The sequence below is a fragment of the Ahaetulla prasina genome, chromosome 1, assembly GCF_028640845.1.
Source record: "Ahaetulla prasina isolate Xishuangbanna chromosome 1, ASM2864084v1, whole genome shotgun sequence".
NCBI classification, from domain to species: domain Eukaryota; kingdom Metazoa; phylum Chordata; class Lepidosauria; order Squamata; family Colubridae; genus Ahaetulla; species Ahaetulla prasina.
In genome coordinates, this window is record NC_080539.1 from 82157669 (window position 1) to 82178298 (window position 20630).

The window sequence follows — 20630 nt, forward strand, 5'->3', positions numbered from 1 at the left end:
TTCTCACAATCGTTCATATGTTAAGTCAAATCTCAGTTGGATTTCTATAATGTACTATACATAGGCTACCTGGAAGAGCATCTAAAACTTGTAGATTAGTTTAGTTTAATTTACTTTACTTTATTGTCATTGCACCTCGTACAACAAAATTAAATGCCATCTTCAGTGTACTTTATAACTATAAAAATAAAATGTACATATCCTTCACATGCTATACAATTGAAATTAAAACCTAATATTGCATTAATATTGCTCTATACAGTAGAATTCAACATAGTTACTGTCCTGGGATAGAAGCTGTTTTCAGCCTATTTGTCCTTGTTTTTATTATTTTGTACCGTCTGCCAGATGGTAATAGTTCAAAAAAAGGGTGCCCAGGATGTGATGGATCTTTAAGAATGTTTTGAACTTTCTTAAGGCAGCAGGAGTTGTTTCCTGAGAAGTCTCAGGTAGTATAATCTCTGCTAGGCCCTTTTGACCAGTGCTGCAATGTGAGTGCCCTAGGTCAGGTCCTCTTTTATGATAACGTCCAGAAGCTTAAAACTGGCCACTTGCTCCACTTGGTCTCCATTGATTAGCAAGGGCTGGATGTCTGGTTATATAGTCCACTATAAGGTCCTTGGTCTTATTGGTGTTAAAGACCAAGTTATTGTCTCCACACCATGAAAGCAACCGGTCCACCTCATCTCGATAGGCAGACTCATTCCCCCTCCCCCCCGCCCGGAGATGAGTTCCACCACTGTTGTATCATCTGTAAATTTAGTAATAGTATTACTAGTATTACTAGCATGAGTGGGAATGCAGTCATGCAGATAAAGAGTATAGAGTAAGGAACTTAATATGCAACCCTGTGGTGTACCAGTGTTAAGAATAAGGGCTGAAGAGATATGATTACCTAATCTGACCTTCTGAGAGCAGCTAGACAGAAAATCCATAATCCAAAATGGTGGCACTAGTAGCAACATGCTCTTTGGAATTTTCCCCCACCAAAGTTGGAATAGCCCCATCTCCATTACCCTTTTGCAGAACCAAAATACCTGGCTTTTCTTTCATAAACTGATCTGGGATGGCAAATCAGCCTGTTTTGTGATGTATGGTATTTTCATAAATTGTGTGTTGCTTATTTATTAGACTTTTTTTATTCCACCTTTACTACTAAACTACTAGTTTATAAGTAACTAAGGTGGTGAATATACATAATATTCCTTCTTCCTCCTCCTATTTTCCCCACAACCACCCTGCAAGAAGAATTAGGCTGGAGAGAATGGCTGGTCCAAAGTCAGGTTTCTGGTTTTGTAATTTGTCTTTGTATTATGCTTACTTTCTTTCCATTTTTCTTTTGTATGCTACCCAGGACCACAAATCATGGGGAAGGCCAGTCTTAAAAAATCTTTGAAACAAATAAATAAATAAATGTATTTTTCTGCTTTCCCTTTCCAAATTACACTCATTTTAGATCTTCTAAACAAGTTCAGTCCCCATTGATCTGCTTCTTTTTTTAAAAAAGTTGAAGTCTTACGCTTTTGTTCATACTGAAATTGCATTGAACATACTAATACGTTTTTCCAGAGATGCCATTAGTTCAATTTCTGTCAAGATGGAGGCATCAAAAGATTCATTGATATAAATAGATACTAAATTCTTTATATTGGATTACCTGTTCACTGGGAACTCTACACATTCAGAAACTCAGAATATATAAAAGCATGATTATTCTTAGTTGCAAACCATCCATTTTTCTTCTCTCTCCCAGATGGTTATCTATATTTAATGTGATATTTCTATTCTGTCACAAGGCTTTTAAAATTCAGCTCCATCCCATTTTATTGCAAGGAGAAGATGACTAAGCTCTTGCTATTACAAATGGAAAAGAGCAGGTCTCCAATTAATTTTATACTAGATTTACAGAAAAGGTTTCACTAAAGTAGGTATAGTTAAACAAATATTTAATTAACTTAAATCAGCAGTGCTTTTATGCATTGGGGAACCAGCAGATTCCACAACTGTCATACAGCTTCTTTGAAACCTGTAAAAAATACCTAGCTTAAGCTAATGAGTTAAACTTTTCTGAAAATTGTTGCTATTGAGACTTACCATCATAGCCTAAAGTTTCTTTTTTCCCTGACTATTGTACAGTATTTCTTATATTTGACCAGAGATCACAGGAAGGCAACATAACACTCATGGGAATGAAAATACCCATCAATATTTTTCTTAGCAGTCGCAAAACAGATTAGATCTAAAGGTATTTTATGTTTTAAAAATCATGGGAACCACTGGTCTACAGAATTGTTTTCATTTACAAGAATGCTTCTGTTCCATAAATCCCTTGAGACATAATTAGAAATGGAGGGATAACTAGTGGCATGCAAAACACTTTCAAAATAAATTGAAATCAAAATGCCCAACTTGGAACTCAAAAGAGTTATTCCACATTTGGAACACCCTATTTCAGTCATTTTGGGAATGTTTCAAGATCAAAAGAGAAATATTTCCACAATAATCTCAAGAATGTCTTTTAAATATAGCTTTTTCAAAACAATACATTTCAAATATGGAATGCACTATGCACCCTAATAGCTTCAGTTCAGTTCTTGCTTGAAGGTTTACCTATCTACAAGACAGACAAAGATAATGGCAGACAACAATCTCACCAAATTGCTCTCTAGCAACTGAGTGTTTTGAATCTTGCTATAGTACCCACCATAGTAGCCATTTTGTGAACAGCCATGGATCCCAGCTAAGAAAGGCCCTAAAACATCTTCTAAGATTTCCAAATATGCTCACTTGCTAAACCCCCAAAAGTCCTCCAGAGGGCGTGAAGAAACTTCAATACCTTGTTCCACCCCATAACAAGTCAGCATTAGTTGTATAAACACAAGGACAGATGAACTGATACCTCTATGCATTTTTATCTACAACTCTTATAAGTAATGGCTTATAGAAATTGCTAATGATAACTTCTAAACAATACCAGTGTCCCAATCCTGAGGTACAAGTCAATAACAAACATGCTAGCCAAAAGAATGTATCAGTTCCACCACCCACCCACCCACCAGCAGATTCTTCTGTTAGATGTCTCATGAAAACGACTTGCAGATGTACACAATGGATGTTGTCATGAAGAATGTGACATGATTTTTGGCTACAGCAACCAGAAGGCCTTCTTCAAGCCATTTCCAGAGAGGAAAAGGAAAAATTAAGCTACCACTCCCATAAACAGTTCACCAGGGATATGCAAATATTGTTGCAATGTAACAACTACAAAACTGTGTGCTTGTCATTTTTCCACAAGTTAAAATGTGTCTATTAATATTAGGGACCCTAAACTGAACCATCATTCATGGCATTATCCTCAAACACAGATGTTGTTGTTAGTAATATATACATGAAATTACCGGATATGTGCTGGAGTGGTACCACAGCAGCCACCAACTATGTTGACCAAACCATCTAAGGCAAGATCCTGGAGAAGAGAAAAAGCATCTTTCAGACACAAATGCGTTAAGAGCTGAGTCACATCTGAAGCATGCACAAAGTTTTGCTAGAATTTTTACTTAACACATATCTTTACTAATTACCAACAATGCAACGGGAGGTCAATAAGTACAGTACCATTTCTTTCAAAACCCCACTGAAGGCTTAAATTCCATCTTGGATAAGGATACTTGCATGTAAACCTATTCCTTACTTTAAATGCCCTACCTGTTTGCCTCCAGATGATACTTAGAAACAGCCCAAAATATACCACTGAATATAAATTGAATGGGTCACACAAAACTCCTAGGGCACTGATCACTTTCTGAATCGTAAGTCACCTAATGATACAATTTACACAATTTCTTTCTGGTCAACACCAGAGTATCTTAGAATTGCAGAACATCTAAAAATAGGAAAGCACATTTACAGATTTATATTAACTTACTTGAGAATAAAACCCACTATTGTCAAGGATATCTGTTGGGGAGGAGAGAGGAAAGTATCAAAAAGTCAAGATGGTAGCAGTACAAGGTATATAACAAGGGCAGGGCTTCAATTACATGATTTGCATCCACCATCTCGATTTTTTGATACCATCCCATCCCCACATATTTATGAGTTGTATGATTACTCATGAAAGGTCTCACACAATAATCCTAGGCATGTCTGCCAGCTCATAATTAACTATTATACTGTTGGGCAGTGTTGAGCTTCAGGGTTTCATAGCCATAAGCTAGGCAGAAGATTTCTTGAGATTTTGCCAGCAGCTGAGTCCGGCATCTTCATTTTTAATAGTGATTTTATTATGCATTACAATTAAAAAAAATTGAAAGTTAATACAAACTAAGAACAAGAGAGGAAAAAACTACAAAAGGAAGGAAAAAAGAAGAAAAATAATAAATATAGAAAGAAATCATTTTCTGTTCATCACAACAAATAACAGTCAGTAACATCACCTTCTCTCAAATTGCAACAAATGATGTCTTCTCATATCCAATATTTTATCTCTTAAAAATATTCAGACTTTTGCTGGCTAACCCATTAAGGGTTACCAGAGATACAAACAGATCCATTTTAACCTTGATCAAATAAACCAACTTTACATTCTTTTATTTTTAATAATCTTGATTAGTCCCTCTGATTAATATCCTAGGTAGAACTTGATTTCATTTTTCTCAGAAAATTCTTCAAAGTTTTAACAGTCTCTTTTGTAAATTCAGTGTTGGATAGTTATCAGATCATTCTTTTGGGTTTGTCATTTGTATACCCCTTTTAATTATTAAGTCATCAGCCAGTTTCAATGTAGCATCTCTTTTTTATATCATTCTTGTAGCCTGTCTTTTTCAAATCCACTCTCAGATCAATTTCAAACATTCTAAATCTACTGTCAGATTAGTCTCAGTGTCCAACATTCAAAATCCATCTTATCCATTTTTTCTTTTAAGAATTCAGAACAATCACGTTTTCCCATGATAAGGATTCTTATAATTACAAATCTTATTTCAAATCCATTTGGACCCTTACTTTGTTTATAACTTTCCAAAATCAACATTCTGATCCCCTTTTGCTGGTTACTTCCCCATTTTTAAGACATTTAACGTGTTGTTGTGACCCAGGCCCAAGTAGGTAGTAGGAAACTCAGTCAGTATAAAAACAAACAAACTTTATTGTAACAGCTGAGAATTAACTCATTCTCAGCGTAGTTCAACTAAACTAAAGCAAATTCCTCCCAACAAAATTCCTCAGTCCTATCACCAACCTTAGTCCAATTAGGCAAACTGCCAAAAGCCTTTCTTGGCAAAAGTTCAAAATACACCAATACAAAACAAATGCAACAAGACAAAGCTATCAACATTGTTTTCCGGCAAAGAGCCCAAACACCGTTTTTTTAAAGAATCCTTACCAACTAACATACAAATCATTTTTCTCTATAACAAAAAAAGAAAATCTCACAAGAAAATACTCTTACTTTAATGTGCTTGCCAGTCACTTGAGGTGTTTCATCGTAACCACCAAAGGTGTTAGGAAGACCTGAAAAATATATTTCAATTCTATAAATCTTTTACGTTTATAAATGGAAAGAAAAATGTCTTGGCTGCAGTCAATAACACTATAACATTTTGAGCAAAAAGCCTGTAAACATTTGAATTATCTGAAGGCAACTCCCTTACTGAAGTTTTTGCTTCACAGTAATGTAAGAGCAAACTTAACACAAGTTGGCAAAGCAAAAACCATTTTTTGTAAAGGAAACAATTCAATTTTGTCAACAGTTTATTTACAATTTTATCTCAAAGAAAAACATTTCCACAAATCTAAAACTGTAAGTATCTGCATATCACATTTAAAATTTGAAGCCTCTAACACTCATTTCATTTAAGTATGCCCATTTTGCCACAGACTACAGTCACTTAATTTTAATGGTCACTGCTCATCTATCACATGGTATGACATCAAACAATGAAACACTTGTTTTAAAAAACAAACACCTAACAAAGAAAGTCCATTCACTCCAAATCTTATAAATGGTTCCCGTCTAACATGTTGACAAGCTATTCAGCATAGTTAATTCATTTTAATGCTGATAATGGCATCTGTACAAGATATATGTATCATGCTTTCATAACAAGCTATTGTTTCAACTCTTGTGAAAGGGATGAATTCACACGGATCTATTCATACCTGCATTGGGATAACAAATGACATAAGTAGTCGTACACTTTCCTATTGCTTCAATGAAAGGTCTCATTTCAACTGCCCCCAAAGCACAGTTTAATCCAATGCTGCAAATACAAAAGAGAATCCAACAAAATCAACTTTGTTTTAATCATAAAACCCTACATTTAGAAGTAGTCTTTTAGGAAAATGTGACCAACTCCTTGCCTATGCAGTTTAAAGCATTCCTAATAGATAATTGTTTTCAACTCATCCAGCAAAGGACACTTACTCATTACCATTTAAGTATCTCATGATCAAATTGCTCTTGAGGCATAAATGTAGTAAACCATCCATTTTCTACTGGAATAGGATCTAGAAGCAGGAGTAGAAATACATTGTATGGTATGTAAAAAGATTGTGGTGGACTAAAACCAGTGACATCTAATTCAAGAATCCAGATGAGGTTTACATAAACAGAATATTTTGGGACCAGATGGAATTTTGGAGTATACAAATATTTTGATAAGTTATTGTAACCTTTATACTGCAGAAAAAAACAGTTACTACCAACCTGCCTTCCATTGAGGACCTGTATACTGCACGAGTCAAAAAGAGGTCTGTGAAAATATTTACAGACCCCTCACATCCTGGACATAAACTGTTTCAACTCCTACTCTCACAACGATGCTATAGAGCATTGCACACTAGAACAACTAGATACAAGAACAGTTTTTTCCCAAACACCACCATTTTGCTAAACAAATAATTCCCTCAACACTGTCAAACTAGTTACTAAGCATTACTATTTAATCTTCTCATCATTCCTATCACCCATCTCCTCCCACCCATCTCCTCCCATTATGACTGTATGACTGTGACCTCGTTGCTGGTATCCTTAAGATTTATATTGACTGTTTCTCTATGACTATTATTAAGTGTTGTACCGTATGATTCTTGATGAATGTATCTTTTCTTTTATGTACTCCTAGAGCATATGCACCAAGACAAATTCCTTGTGTGTCCAATCACATTTGGCCAATAAAGAATTCTATTCTATTCTATTCTATTCTATTCTATTCTATTCTATTCTATTCTATTCTATTCTACTCTATTCTATTCTATTCTATTCTTTGCTTTATGGGAATTTGTTTAATTATTATTTCTACAAACCAGTTTGAGCACCTTTCAGAGAAGGAGTGATATAAAAATTACATACAGTGGGAGATAATACAAATGCCACTACTTCTGCAGATAGTAGATTAAGCTCTTTTAGCAAAAAAGATAAATTTGAAATAGGGGACATTCTGAAAATAACAGATCTTCAAGTAGTGTAAACTCTACCATTTATTTATTTACATAAAAGCTAAAGCATATAAAGTTAAAAACAAACATTAAAGCCAAAGGCACATGGGGAAGGCAGGGACAGAGACTGAAATACAAACTTCCCAATTCAAGTGTATTTTGCAATTTCAACCTTCAAAGCTGGAAAAAGTTGCTTAAGATGGGCAGTCTTATAAATCTTTTAAATAAGTAATTAGAATAAGAAAGATTAACATCATCAGCGATTAGCTTCCTAGGCAGCAGCTGCTTGCTGAGGTTGCCAGAGATTCTTTATGCATAAAGCTAATTTAATAACCAGTCAGCAATAAAGGTGAGAATATCATTGAACTAATAACAAAAACAAGTCTGTAGAAGACAAGCCTCCACCAAGCTCTGGATTCACATATGTCAATTGCAAAGAAGCCACGTGAAGGCTCCCTATAGTTGTTTCAATAGCCTCCTGAGGTTTTCTGGGCATGGTTATACATGCCCAGCAATCACTTTCACCAAAGAAAACTGAGCAGCTGCAATTCCTCTGCAGCTTCAAGGAGCTGATCAGGAGAAACATGCCCCTCACAAGAAAATACCTTGCCCACCTGTCTCTAACACAACAGTCTCAAGCTAGAAGTCCTCCAGAGGTGTACTTATGTCAACTCCCATAATTCCCCACTCAGCATAAGTACTGCTCAGAATTCTTGGAATTGAAGTCTCAGTTGGAGGAAGTGCTACCCTAAATTATCAAATATAATTTGTTCTAACAGGAAACTAATCTTGACTACCTGAGAAGTTACATATTTATTTATTTATTTATTTATTTATTTTAGAAAACATATATTTGCACATGGCCACTCAAGGTGGCTTACAAGAATATAAAAATACCATATAAGAGAAAGAAAAAGAAAAATAATAAAATATGGATATAATATAGAAAATGGGCATCTCCCTCACCTTACCAAGGAGCAGGCTTCGTTAAAACGCTATAAAAACAAGAGGAAAACAATAATCCTCCCTGAGTCTACAGCTGTTAATGACAAAAGCACAAGCAGGGTCAGAGATCTGAGGATGACTGAAAAAAAGATGAGAGTGAAGCTTTTCCTCATGTGAAAATAAGTAAAATTGAATTTACGGCTTCAGTTCTTATGAGGCGGTGATTCCCTGCACCTCCAGTTCAGATTAAGCTTTGACAATCTCTCAGCAGGCTGCTTTTGTGAGAACATACTTACTGAAGGAAAATTCAGACAGATTGCAGTTAAGATTGCTAGTGGAGTTTTTCACTTAAAAAAAAAGGCCTGTGGCCCTATTGATACATAATAGTGCTTTGCTCACTGCAATGCAAAAGGTAAGAGATGTATTTCATTGTAATACTGCATCTTCTAAAAAATGTTGTAGTAGCTGTTAACTTCTGAAAAAATGTTCTGTTTAAATTGACAGTCCTACCAATGGACACTGTTGTAATATTGTGTAAACTAAGCCATCTCACTGACTTCTTACGGTTTCTTATAATCCAAGGGGAGGTTTATGCAATCTTTGATTCAATTTTAGGCAGAGATTCTTCTGCTAAGAAGCAGCAATCTTTGATTCAGTCAGCAATGAAGGTTGTATGAGCTCTGCTAAACAAGAACTCACAGCTCACTGCAAATAGCTTACTGAGAGGTTTAGCTGTAGAGTAATTATCCACAGTATAGTACCACTTACACAGCTAGTCATCACTGAACTGTCCTGTGTTGCAACCATTGAAAGTTACCATGGTGCTGAACAAGTAACTTTACAACCGGTTGTTGTACTTATGACCATCGTAGCACCCCATGGTCAGGTGATCAAGATTCAGGCAATTTGCAGCCTACGGGTGTTTATGACTATTGAAGTGTCTTGTGGTCATGTGATTTCTATTTGTGCATTTCACTCCCTGCTTCCAATGATGGAGAAGCTGGCAGTAAAATCTCACATCATGGTTATGTGATGTCTCACTTAACGATCATGTTGCTTAGCAATGAAATTGATAGTCCCAGGTGTTGTTAAGCAAGGACCACCTGACCAATAATCTACCTAGGACAGCTGTCACAATACAAGACAATAAATAAGCACAAGGAACATTCTATTATGCACTGGATATCTGTGTCAGCTGAAGAGTATCATAAGAACAGCAAAAGAGATTCAATATATACTAGAAATTATTATTCCACAGTCGGGAAAGACACTGAAGCTGAAAAGAGATCAGATTCTAGCAAGACAACAATCTGATACATACTTTCAATCAACCATGAACTATATATAACAGAAAAGGTAATGGTTTTTCAACCGTGTTCATTGACCCCAGACTTGAACTGAGAAATCTCAAAGATGAAATTGTACCCAGGGGGAGTGTTTCTGAGCTAGAGGATTTTGCAAGTAAAAAAATGAGGGAACACATTCAAAATCAAGACTGCAAGATTCTTAACTGGTTAGAGGAAGTTGTTTCTTCTTGCAGAGGATGCCACCCAGCTATTACAAAATAATAGTTAGAAAGCTGCCCAAACCTCTCCACCTGTTGTACTCACTTTTTCTCATTCAGAATCTATAAACAACTGCATTCAAATCTGGAGAAAAATTGGATGTTTAGCTTTGTACCATGCAAAGGTTGCACAATTTTCTGCTGCTCACTTGAGCACTTTGGAAACATGCTATTTGATCAGAAATACCTCCATTTTTGTATGCAGCTGTATATGTATCCTTCAATATATGTGCTGATTCCACATTTATTTTTTTCTACATGATCCATATCGCTAACATTTTTAAAACAACCTGGAGTAATTATAAAATTGGCCAACACCAATTAATTGTATAAAAGATCAATGATCTCTGGACTGCTGCCCAAAGGCATGTAACAATAGAATCGGAAATAGCAAGGGTCTATGGCTGCAAGTCATTCAAATATTATAAAGTTAGATATGTATCTTACCCATTATTCAACAAGACCTGCAGGCAGGATAAGTAGTAACAAAGATGCCTTCCTTATCAATCCATATATAAGTTATTTCCATTTAATTTTGTTAAGTCATGTCTGACTTATAAGCTTTTTACACTTTTTAACTCGCCAATCAGAGCTCCTTTTTCACTTTAGATTCTTTGCCCCATTACAGCATTCCATCTATCTTCCTACCAGCCTCATTTGTGGACCTTCCTTTACAGATTTGCTATTCCTTCTTGCTTTCTCCTTTTTGATCCGTCATTTCCCCAAGACACAAAAACAGAGAGGAAGAACAGACTTCAGCCTGTAACTGCTGCACTGCATCTGTGTAATGAGATGAATTAACCGCAGTAGAGCTTCACGTCAAGCATTTCCAAACTTTACCAGATGTGACAAATTTTGTCAGCCAGGGACAAACAAAGCAGCTGTTCTAATTTCTTCAGCTGATAAACCTAAAGTACTCATCTGCTTGGCGATATTTATTAACTGTTTTCAAGCTGTAGGCACAGACTGAGGGAGGAAAACTGCAGGTCTGTTTGGAATCATATCCAGTGCACAAACTATAAGGGACAAGGAAGAAAATCACCAAGCAAATCAAGGTTATACAAGTGGACAGAAAGTTGGCATATTGACCATGAGCACTTATAAAACAATTTGGGGAGTATGTGTATGTGTGCCAATCCTTTTTTAGCAGTCAAGGAACCATAGTAAAAGAGAGGCCTGGCAAGATTTGATTTCTCCGGAGATCTGCATTTTCCTATGGAGAAATGCATCCTTTGAAATTAATGATTTCTCTGAAAACAGCCAGTGATGTTAGACTGTGGGTAATCTGAGCAACAGCAGCAATTAACAACTCTGCAAGAGCCTTCTTGTGGAATCTCTTTTAGCAAAATGGTTATAGAATCTATTGCAGCTGCAATGCTTATTGTAAAGCATTTCTAGAGTGTCTGTTTTCTCACCAAAGTGGTTGGCTGTGAGATATGCTGATGACAAATGCTTCCCCAGTCTGCCCAGAGAGAGTACGGCCACTTTTATCGACAATGGTTCCTGATACCTGTAGACCACAAGGAAAAGAGTAGGGGGGAAAGGCAAAGAACAACGTTAAAAACAGCGCAATAATAGATGCTAAACTGAAATTAACATTAATACTTCTGTGGAAAACATCTGACTTGCCACAAAATTGGAAGTGAATAGTTTTTTTTCCCCCCATCTTTCTTCAAATCTCTTCTTTATGCATTTGGGGACCACAATATCCAGATCCCTTCTGTGCATTGGGGGACTACAATACCCACAAACCCCAGCCACCCCTGGGCTGAAGCTTCAATTCACCTTAAAGGGAACTTCCTGGAGAGGGCCACTCTATCCAAAAAGCACATCAGGATAAATTTTTTATCTGTATTCAATACTCAAAACGCAGTCGAATTTTAATGATTTTGCTCAAATAGGGTTTTTTTTTTTTTTAAAAGTCCATTTTCTATAAAAGTATGAGAATATGTCCTTCTCCTCATCTGTCTTTTATTCTGCCTTATGAAGCTTGACATTTCTTTCGAACATTGCAAGCCTTTTATAATTAGGATTATATTTCTAATCTGGTATGCAGTATATATATATATTCACATTACAAAAAAAAAACACCACCATGAAAACTACTTAAGATCTCTATGGAAACAATAACATAGCAGAACCAAAAGTAGCAGCAATATCAGTTCAACAGACTATCCTCTGAATTACTGTACATATCAAATTCTTCCCTATTAAGCCTACCCATTGTGCCATAAAAAATACCACAAGCTTATAAAAGCAAAATAATTGGTTTTTCCTTGCTATCCTTGTGAAACAAATGTCCTTATGTCAGCAAAATAATTTGTGGGATCAAGTTCCAAGAGCCTGTGGAGAATGTGTGTGTTAAATACATATCCCTCCTTTAATCAATGACAGATGTTCCCTAGTGGAATTATCATCTCGCAGCTTCAGGTCACAAGGTGCAGAGGACAACCCTCTCCAACAGCATATTGGTCAATCAAGGACAGATGGGATGTAACTATCTCATCAAAACATCCAACTTCCCACTCTTGTACCAGGCACACTGGCTGCTCTAGGCAGGAGAAGGAGGTGTTGTCTGCTATCTGTATGGAGCAGTGGGGAACAGAAAGATATCAATAAGATTTAGGAAGCTTTCAGCTGCTATTGAAGTTCCCAGTTGGACCTCAGCACATTCAAAATAGCAAACATAAAGGCAGCAGCTGGGGAGAAGAGGGGCATTCCAAGACTCGGCACCAGCTACCCTCTGAGTTAAGAGCATAGAACTGCACACTGAGCAATATTATTATTTATTTGTATTTTCAGTATGCAGAGACTCAGGACAGGAATTAAAAAAATTTTGAACATGTAAAACAGACAAAATATGCCACATATTGCTGAGTTGCTGAACCCGCAATTCAGCTTTATCGGCTAATGAAGCCATAACTTAGTGTGAAAATTACTCGGATTCAAGGCTGGCATCTTCCAAGGGAAGATAATTAGGAGGCTAGGCAAGATTCTTATAATTTGGCACACTGGTAATATTATTGAGGGGACATTTTCAGACTGCTGCGTATGGCAGGTCATTCATTTATTGTCATTTAATATGATTATAAAGCACATATTGGAAAGAGCAAACTAACACACAATATGTGAGCTTTCCAAAACACAGTGTTCTTGATTGTATTAACTCCTGTAGAAAAAAGGGAATGTACTTTTTTTCAGAAGAACTGGATAATTTTAAGTTTAATTAGAATATACTCACAAACAAGGGTCTCGGTTCATATTCTTCTTCAAATAACTTTTGGAGAGCAAAGAGAGCTGCCTGTCCAATGAAAATATCACAGTAAATTAATTTCCTTTACTCTAGGAAATTCTTATTTCATAGATATGGAAGTAAAAAGGGGACAAATTAAACACTAAGGCAAGTGTACAGCTCAACCCTGTACCAAAACATGGATACAGACCGTCAAGAAAAGTATGCAAACCACAGTGGAGCCTGCTGGACATTTGTAACCACAAGAAACACACTGACCTGTGTCTTCTATTGCAGGATTTATTACAAAATAGATCCTGAGAGTCCATACAGAAACAGAATCAGGTCAGATGCCTTACTCAACTCAACTGAACACAACGCAGAGAACACATTGGTACATATTTAAAAAATTGCAATATATCTCAAACTTTATTTTAATCCTAAATTAAAACTTCAGCCAGGCTGGAACATGAACTTCAAAGAGATCTTCAAGGCTCAGAGAGAGAGGTCAAGGAACATCCCATGTTACAAACTTTATCTCTTATGCAAACTAAGCTAAAGATTCAAGTTTGGCTCTATTTGCTTCACTGTACTGTCTTGACTTTGTACGAGAATTCCAGAAAACAGATAAGATAATTGTGTCTCTTTTTCTCATTCCGTTTCTAAGACTTCTTTTTAGTTAAGGGAAAGGTACATTTTTAAAAATCTCATGACACAGATTTCCAAATCTGAACTGCCAACACCATAAACCTGTGATGGTGAACCTATGGCACACGTGCCAGGGGTGGCACACAGAGCCTTCTCTGCTGGCACACGCGCTGTGGCCTCAGGTCAGATCTCCGTGGAGTTTCTTTCATGAGCTTCTGTTTCCCTGCAAATAACGAAACAAAAGCTCACAAAAGCTCACAAAAGAAAAAGATCTTACATCTTACCGCTGCCGATGTTGGGATGCCCCGCCTCCCATTGGTCTTCGGGTCTCTGCTGCACATGCGCAGTTTGGACGTGTGCATGCGCACAAAGTTTGGGCACTCAGTGCCTAAAAGGTTCACCATCACTGCCATAAACCATAGGATAGCAGTACTCAAACCTTCAGTTGCCCTTAAAGGGAAGCCAACCTCTCATTTTACAATAAATAAAAGGATATCTGCCAGCACAGCCTGATTAGTATATGCAATGACTTCCTTTTCACATATTATTGGGAATGGGCATTATCATTATGGACTTCCAAGTTTCTACTTAAAACCTCACCTTGGCATTAGCTGTATCAAATATGGTTTCCACCAGCATGATTTCTGCTCCACCATCTAAAAGACCTTTGGCTTGTTCAGTGTAGGCATCTACCAATTCATCAAAAGCTAAAACACAGCAACAAATAGTTACAACAAAGAAAACTGTAGTTTCCAGTTTCAGCTTCAAATTAAACCTACTTTGTAATTCCTTATTGTTTGAGGTAATACATGAGATTGCTAGCATCAGATGGGCTATCAGATATTACTACGTTTGCTTGACTACTTAAAAAATACCTGAGGCTCTTTTAATGTGTCATTAATTATGAACTTATTAACTATAGCCAATCATGAAATAAAATTCAAAGTGAGAAAATCTTTAGAACTGTTGAATGTTTTAAATCAATATGGCAGAACTGCAATTAGAACTAAACTGACAGTAGCAGGTAAAGCCAAATTAACAATCATTTTCAGTTTTAAGATTATCAATGAAAATACTTACTAACATTCCGATAATCAGGACTTTCCACTGATGGAGAAACAGAAAGGGTCTTGTTTGTGGGGCCCATCGCCCCAGCAACGTATCTTTTACTTCCTTAACAAAGAAAAGCACAAGGATAATATTTAAATGACAAGCTTTGGATTGTAAGTCAAAGAAATGCAAAATAATAGCCTATATTTGATCTTATGGTCTTCATTTGTATGTAATAAAGAAAAACCATGACTGCCTTTGAATGATTAGATGATCCCTTCTGCCAAAAAAAGTCTTGCTAGAGAGACTGCTTTTGAGTACAAAGGTCTGCTTCTACTGATCTTCATACACTAATTGATAAGAATGACCATTGTTTTAGGTTATAAATGAACAAAATCCTGAAGTGAACACCAAAGATAGGTATGGGCAAACTGTGATCCCAGAATTAAAATGGCCACTGAATTTCCTACCGTTTTTGCAATGGAAAGCCTATGAAAAGAATAAAGTAAAGGTAAAGGTTCCCCTCGCACATATGTGCTAGTTGTTTCCAAATCTAGGGGGTGGTGCCTATCTCCGTTTCAAAGCTGAAGAACCAGCGCTGTCTGAAGACGTCTCTGTAGTCATGTGGCTGGCATGACTAAATGTCAAAGGCACACAGAACGCTGTTACCTTCCCACCAAAGGTGGTTCCTGTTTTTCTACTTGCATTTTTACATGCTTTCGAACTGCTAGGTTGGCAGAAGCTGGGACAAGTAACGGGAGCTCACCCCATTACGTGGCACTAGGGATTTGAACTGCTGAATTGCCAACCTTTCGATTGACAAACTCAACGTCTTAGACACTGAGCCACCGTGTCCCTTATGATAGCCAGGCCGTGGCCTGTTTGAAATCGGATTATGCAAGCGACGGGCAACCACGTGTGCAGTTTCATTTGCATTAACAATGGGCACTTGGGCTCAGGTGCAAAGCTCCATTTGCACGAGCAGTGGGCGTTCGCTCTCACACGAAACCATCCCCTCTCACTGGGCTGCCAAGATGGAAAGGTTGGGGACTGCTGCTCTACGCTCATAGCAAGAATGTGCGGATCTGAATGGGGAAGAACAGACTTCAGGTTAATGTAGCGAGAGAGTGGCTTTAGATTTTATAGCCTCTTGAATCTGGTGATTTTCCATCATTAATGCTAGGTAGGGTTGCATAGAATCAATAAACAATTGGGAAGTTCTCCTAGGCTCACGGCTCTATTTGAAGAGTGGATAGCATCATGACCTTTGCACAGCTTTGTGTTGTGCAGAATTACACACCTTCCTTTATGCTTTGGTCATCTTCTGAGTAGATTACTGCAATGATCTCTACATAGAGCTGGCCTTAAAGAACTTCAATTAATCCAGAATAGAGCAGCCTTCTTATGATCATATTACATCTTTGCTCCACAAACTGCATTTATTATTTCACACAATACTAAAAGCCATCAGAGCTTGGACGTTATAAAATTCAGTTTGGTCTAAAAATAATAAGGGCAGACTCAAAATATCAAGAACTACTTAAAACGGTTATTGGTAAAAATCCAAAAATCAAAAAGAGCTGCTAAAATTCAGGTAATTATATCTCAAAATTTCAAGTGGACAGCAAATTAGGTAACATCACTCTAATGGCTCTTATGTGCTTTTCACATAATTCGTTGGAGTAAAATTGTAATATGGTGATTTAAGCCACAGCCAAAACCACATTTGCAAGCCTAGATAACTCATGATACAAATACATATAGTGTGTCAAGTTACTCACCCGTCTCTGCAGTAACATCATCAGCTGCTTTTCGTGCTATCTGGGCTGATGTTTTATTTAACTGATAAGCCTAATAACAGATTGGGAAGTAAATGGAAGATACCGAAAAAAAAACCCCAATAATCTTCATTTGCATTGCATTGAACCCTCCATTATACTTCTGCAGTCAAAAGATCTTATATAGAGGCTCCTAACAGTATCACCAATCTTTTTTTTTTTATTGAAAAAGTTTTAAAAAAACAAAAACATTTCCCCCCCTTTTTTCCCCCTCCCTCCCAGAAAACCCCCTTCCCCCCCCCCCCCCAGTATCACCAATCTTTAACAGTCTTCAGATTGTCTAGAACCAACTGGCAAGAACTAATCTTAGCACCAAAACACACCAAAGTCATAATGAAATGGAACAGATTATACCAGTTCACTGTAAACAGATATATATTTTTTTACACATTTAGGAATTTTTACTTCTGAAATGAATCAAGGTGGGTGAGGACAGGACATGAGCAAAGAAGGATTTACATACAGCGTTAAGCCAAAATGAGATTTACATATTTCTGACATAGTGGGATAAGTGAGCCAGATCAAAGAACAAGGCAGATATTTGAAAATAAAAGGGAAAAAAAGCTGCTTCTTGGCCGCATTAAAAGAAGCAGAGAATTTGCAAACCCGTGGATTATTCATTTTACACAATAATTCAGGGCTCCCTGATCCCCAGTTGTGGACTGGCACCAGGCCGTGGAGTGCCAGAAACCAGGCCGCGCAAATAATCGAAACCCCATCTGTGGGATACAGGCAACAGGCGAAATTACGTCCCCTTCAGTCCATGGCAAAAACTCTCTCCACGGAACCACTGCTGTAATTCACAGTCACCTCCAAAACAGCACTGTTAACAAATGAATTTATCTCAAGGATCTGGAAAATGATGTCAGTTAAAAACACAAGACAGGATTAAAAACAGCTTCTGGAGATGATTCATTAAAAAAAACACTCATGTCTTGGCTGCTATTCAGATCAGACAACAGGATATGAGAGGTGGCAGAGTCTTGCAAAGAGGCAAACATCTATCATTGCCGATATGGCATCTGTTTGCTTTTTTTTCAAGGTGAAGAAAAATGATTTAACAAAAAAAGATCTTCACCATTCAAACCGAATGTCTTGGTCCTCACCCAGATAATGGCATTTTAAAGATTGATTTACATTAACCTACTACAAAGCAACATTGCACAAGCATCAACAATAGTGGGAGAGAACAAATATCCACAGTAACAAAGTTGTAAATACAGGTAGTCCTTGACTTACATCAGTTCATTCAATGACTGTTCAAAGTTACGACAGCACTGAAAAAAGTGACTTATGACCGTTTTTCACAGTTACAACCTTTGCAGCATCCCCATGATCATGTGATCAAAATTCAGATGCTTGGCAACTGGTTCATATTTATGACCGTTGCGGTGTCCCAAACTCACCTTTTCTGACCTTCTGACAAGCAAAATCAATGGGGAATCCTGATTCACTTAACAATCAGGTTACTAACTTACCAAATGCAGTGTTTCACTTAGCAACTGAGGCAAGCAAGGTCGTAAAATGGGGCAAAATTCATTTCACAAATGTCTCATTAAATTTTGGACTCAAATGTAGTCAAAAGTTAAGGGCTACCAAGCAAAGCACTTCTATTTTTGCAATTAGGTTCTTTTGGCAAATGATCAAGTGAGACACGAGTGACAAATGAATGATGGATTACTGCAGCAAAGCTAATCCTTATGGATTATTTCCTGTTTATCCAATCCTAATTTCCAATACTAAATCATATTTTATCAAAAATAAACAAATGAAAACCATGCTCTCACAAACCTAATGGACTTCTAACCAAAATTTATATTTTTTCCATGAATATTTATGTTGCTTTATAGCATCCCTCCCTTACCAATCTAGTACAATCTAGACATATTGGTCTCAGTTGTCATGATTTCCAGCCAGCCAGCCTGGTCAAAGGAAACCCCAAACTTGACAAGCAAGAAATCCCAAATTCTCACCAGGTGTTCAAGGCTGTAGTCAGCTTGTGCTATTTTAGTGCTGCTGAAAGTATTTGTCTCAATGATATCAGCACCAGAAAGCAAGTATTCCTGTAAGCAGAACAGAACAATTGAATAGCAGTAGCAATAGCACTTAGATTTACAGCATATACTACCCATAATTCTTTACAGCAAGCACTTTCTGAGCAGTTTACAAAGTCAGCCTATTGCCCCCAACAATCTTGGTTTTTGTTTTACCAAACTCGGAAGGATGGAAGGCTGCGTCAACCTTGAGCCGGTCAGGATTGAACTCCAGACTGTGGGCAGAGTTAACCTGCAATACTGCATTACCAGGACTCGTATTCCATTAGCTCATACTTCCAACTGAAGCTTGGAAATCCAGGTAACTGAGAATGGGAAATATGGCACAACCAGATATGGGCAGAGCTAATTGAAAAAGTAATATTTTTTTGAGGACGTGTAATCTAATATTCCCTACTATGGATTTTAATTCAAAGGGATCTATACCAGTGTTTTTAAACGGAGTACCAGCTCTAGAGCAAAGAGGGTTAGGAAAAAAGGGACTTATGATTAGTCTTGAAATAACAATAAGCAACAGTAGTATTTGGAGAAGGCCTAGAAAGCAAAGTTTAATTTCCTTCAGGAATGGTCCTAAATAGTGCTATTGTTGGGGGTATACTTGAAAATTAAAGCATAATTTAGAGTCACCACCTACCATATTTCCCAGGGTCTTATGTTAATTTTTGCTCCAAAAGATGCATTAGGGCTTATTTTCCAGTTAGGGCTTATTTGGGGGGAAATATGGTACTAAATGCATCTGCCTGACTGATGATCTTAACTGGGGCTTATTTTTGGGGTAGAACTTATATTATGACCATCCAGAAAAATTATGCTAGAGCTTATTTTCCAGTTGGGTCTTATTTTTGAGAAAACACAATAGATGCTGCTTGAAATCTATAGACACACCTATACACTGAAATCTAGTAAGCTGAAGAACAACACAAAACAAAGTTCATCTGTAATTAAATTATTCAACAGTCAGAAAACAGAACTTATAGTCAATGGCTACTTAATAGACAGTTGCTTTGATGAAGCCCAAAGATAATTATCAATGAGGAAAACACTGTCTACTAGTTTCTTGAATAGATTACATATAGTTAACAGTTTGTCTACCATTACTGGTAAAGTACCTAGGTGTAAAATGGGTCATTTTCCCTGATCACTTTTAGTTCTGTTATTAATCTTGGAGATTAGAGGAAAAGCTTTAGAAATCCTCTCAACTGCAAACTCAGCTTATGTTTTTTCATTATTTGAACAGCAGGAGAAGAAACTCTACAATATATTATACAATTAAATTATAACTGAAAGTGGCAAAAGAAGCAATATGTTCCATATTCCTGTTGCTTTACTGTACAAAGAAATGTAGTTATATTTCAGATTTGAATGCTCCAATATGACTGTCTCAATTTAAACTCTTGGATTTTTTTCCTTCAGCAGTAAAGAAAATTAATGAGGACAAAGGTAATTATAAAATGTTGTATTTTAATCAAAACGCTACCAGGAAGAATTCCCAATTTAGACTTTCAGAGAAATTGACTGACGGCTGAATATATTTCTGTGTGTACCCAGTGTTTTTTAAAATAGAATAGAATAGAATAGAATAGAATTTTATTGGCCAAGTGTGATTGGACACACAAGGAATTTGTCTTGGTGCATATGCTCTCAGTGTACATAAAAGAAAAGATACGTTCATCAAAATTAAGAAACTATCAATATTTTCAAGTGTTATTTCTTTTGAAATAAGTATGTTATGTGTTTTTGTGTATCTGCATATTTATTCATTTATAAAATGTCTAAGATCACCCTTCGCAAATAACAGATGAGCAGCTTACAATGTTAAAATCTAAAGAAAAAAATAAAAACACAACTCTCAATTTCCTACA

At 36.7% G+C, this 20630-nt stretch overlaps 1 protein-coding gene across 9 annotated transcripts in view; it reads right to left on the reverse strand.

Annotated features, from left to right (window-relative positions):
• Positions 1-20630, reverse strand: part of MTR (5-methyltetrahydrofolate-homocysteine methyltransferase) — a 108895-nt gene that overhangs the window by 77009 nt on the left and 11256 nt on the right. For 8 of the 9 annotated variants that reach the window (XR_009153098.1, XM_058165900.1, XM_058165867.1 and 5 more), the window contains exons 3-11: positions 18688-18777; positions 16658-16727; positions 14907-14999; positions 14427-14533; positions 13188-13247; positions 11362-11456; positions 6160-6260; positions 5450-5511; positions 3399-3466 (exon numbers count right to left, since the gene is read on the reverse strand). Coding sequence is in view for 8 of the 9 variants with exons in the window: in XM_058165900.1 (XP_058021883.1) it covers positions 3399-3466; positions 5450-5511; positions 6160-6260; positions 11362-11456; positions 13188-13247; positions 14427-14533; positions 14907-14999; positions 16658-16727; positions 18688-18777 (746 nt within the window). In the remaining variant the exon portion in view is untranslated. Of the gene's footprint in view, positions 1-3398; positions 3467-5449; positions 5512-6159; positions 6261-8403; positions 8433-11361; positions 11457-13187; positions 13248-14426; positions 14534-14906; positions 15000-16657; positions 16728-18687; positions 18778-20630 lie in introns of those variants that run through there. The other variant, XM_058165921.1, reaches the window with a different exon arrangement.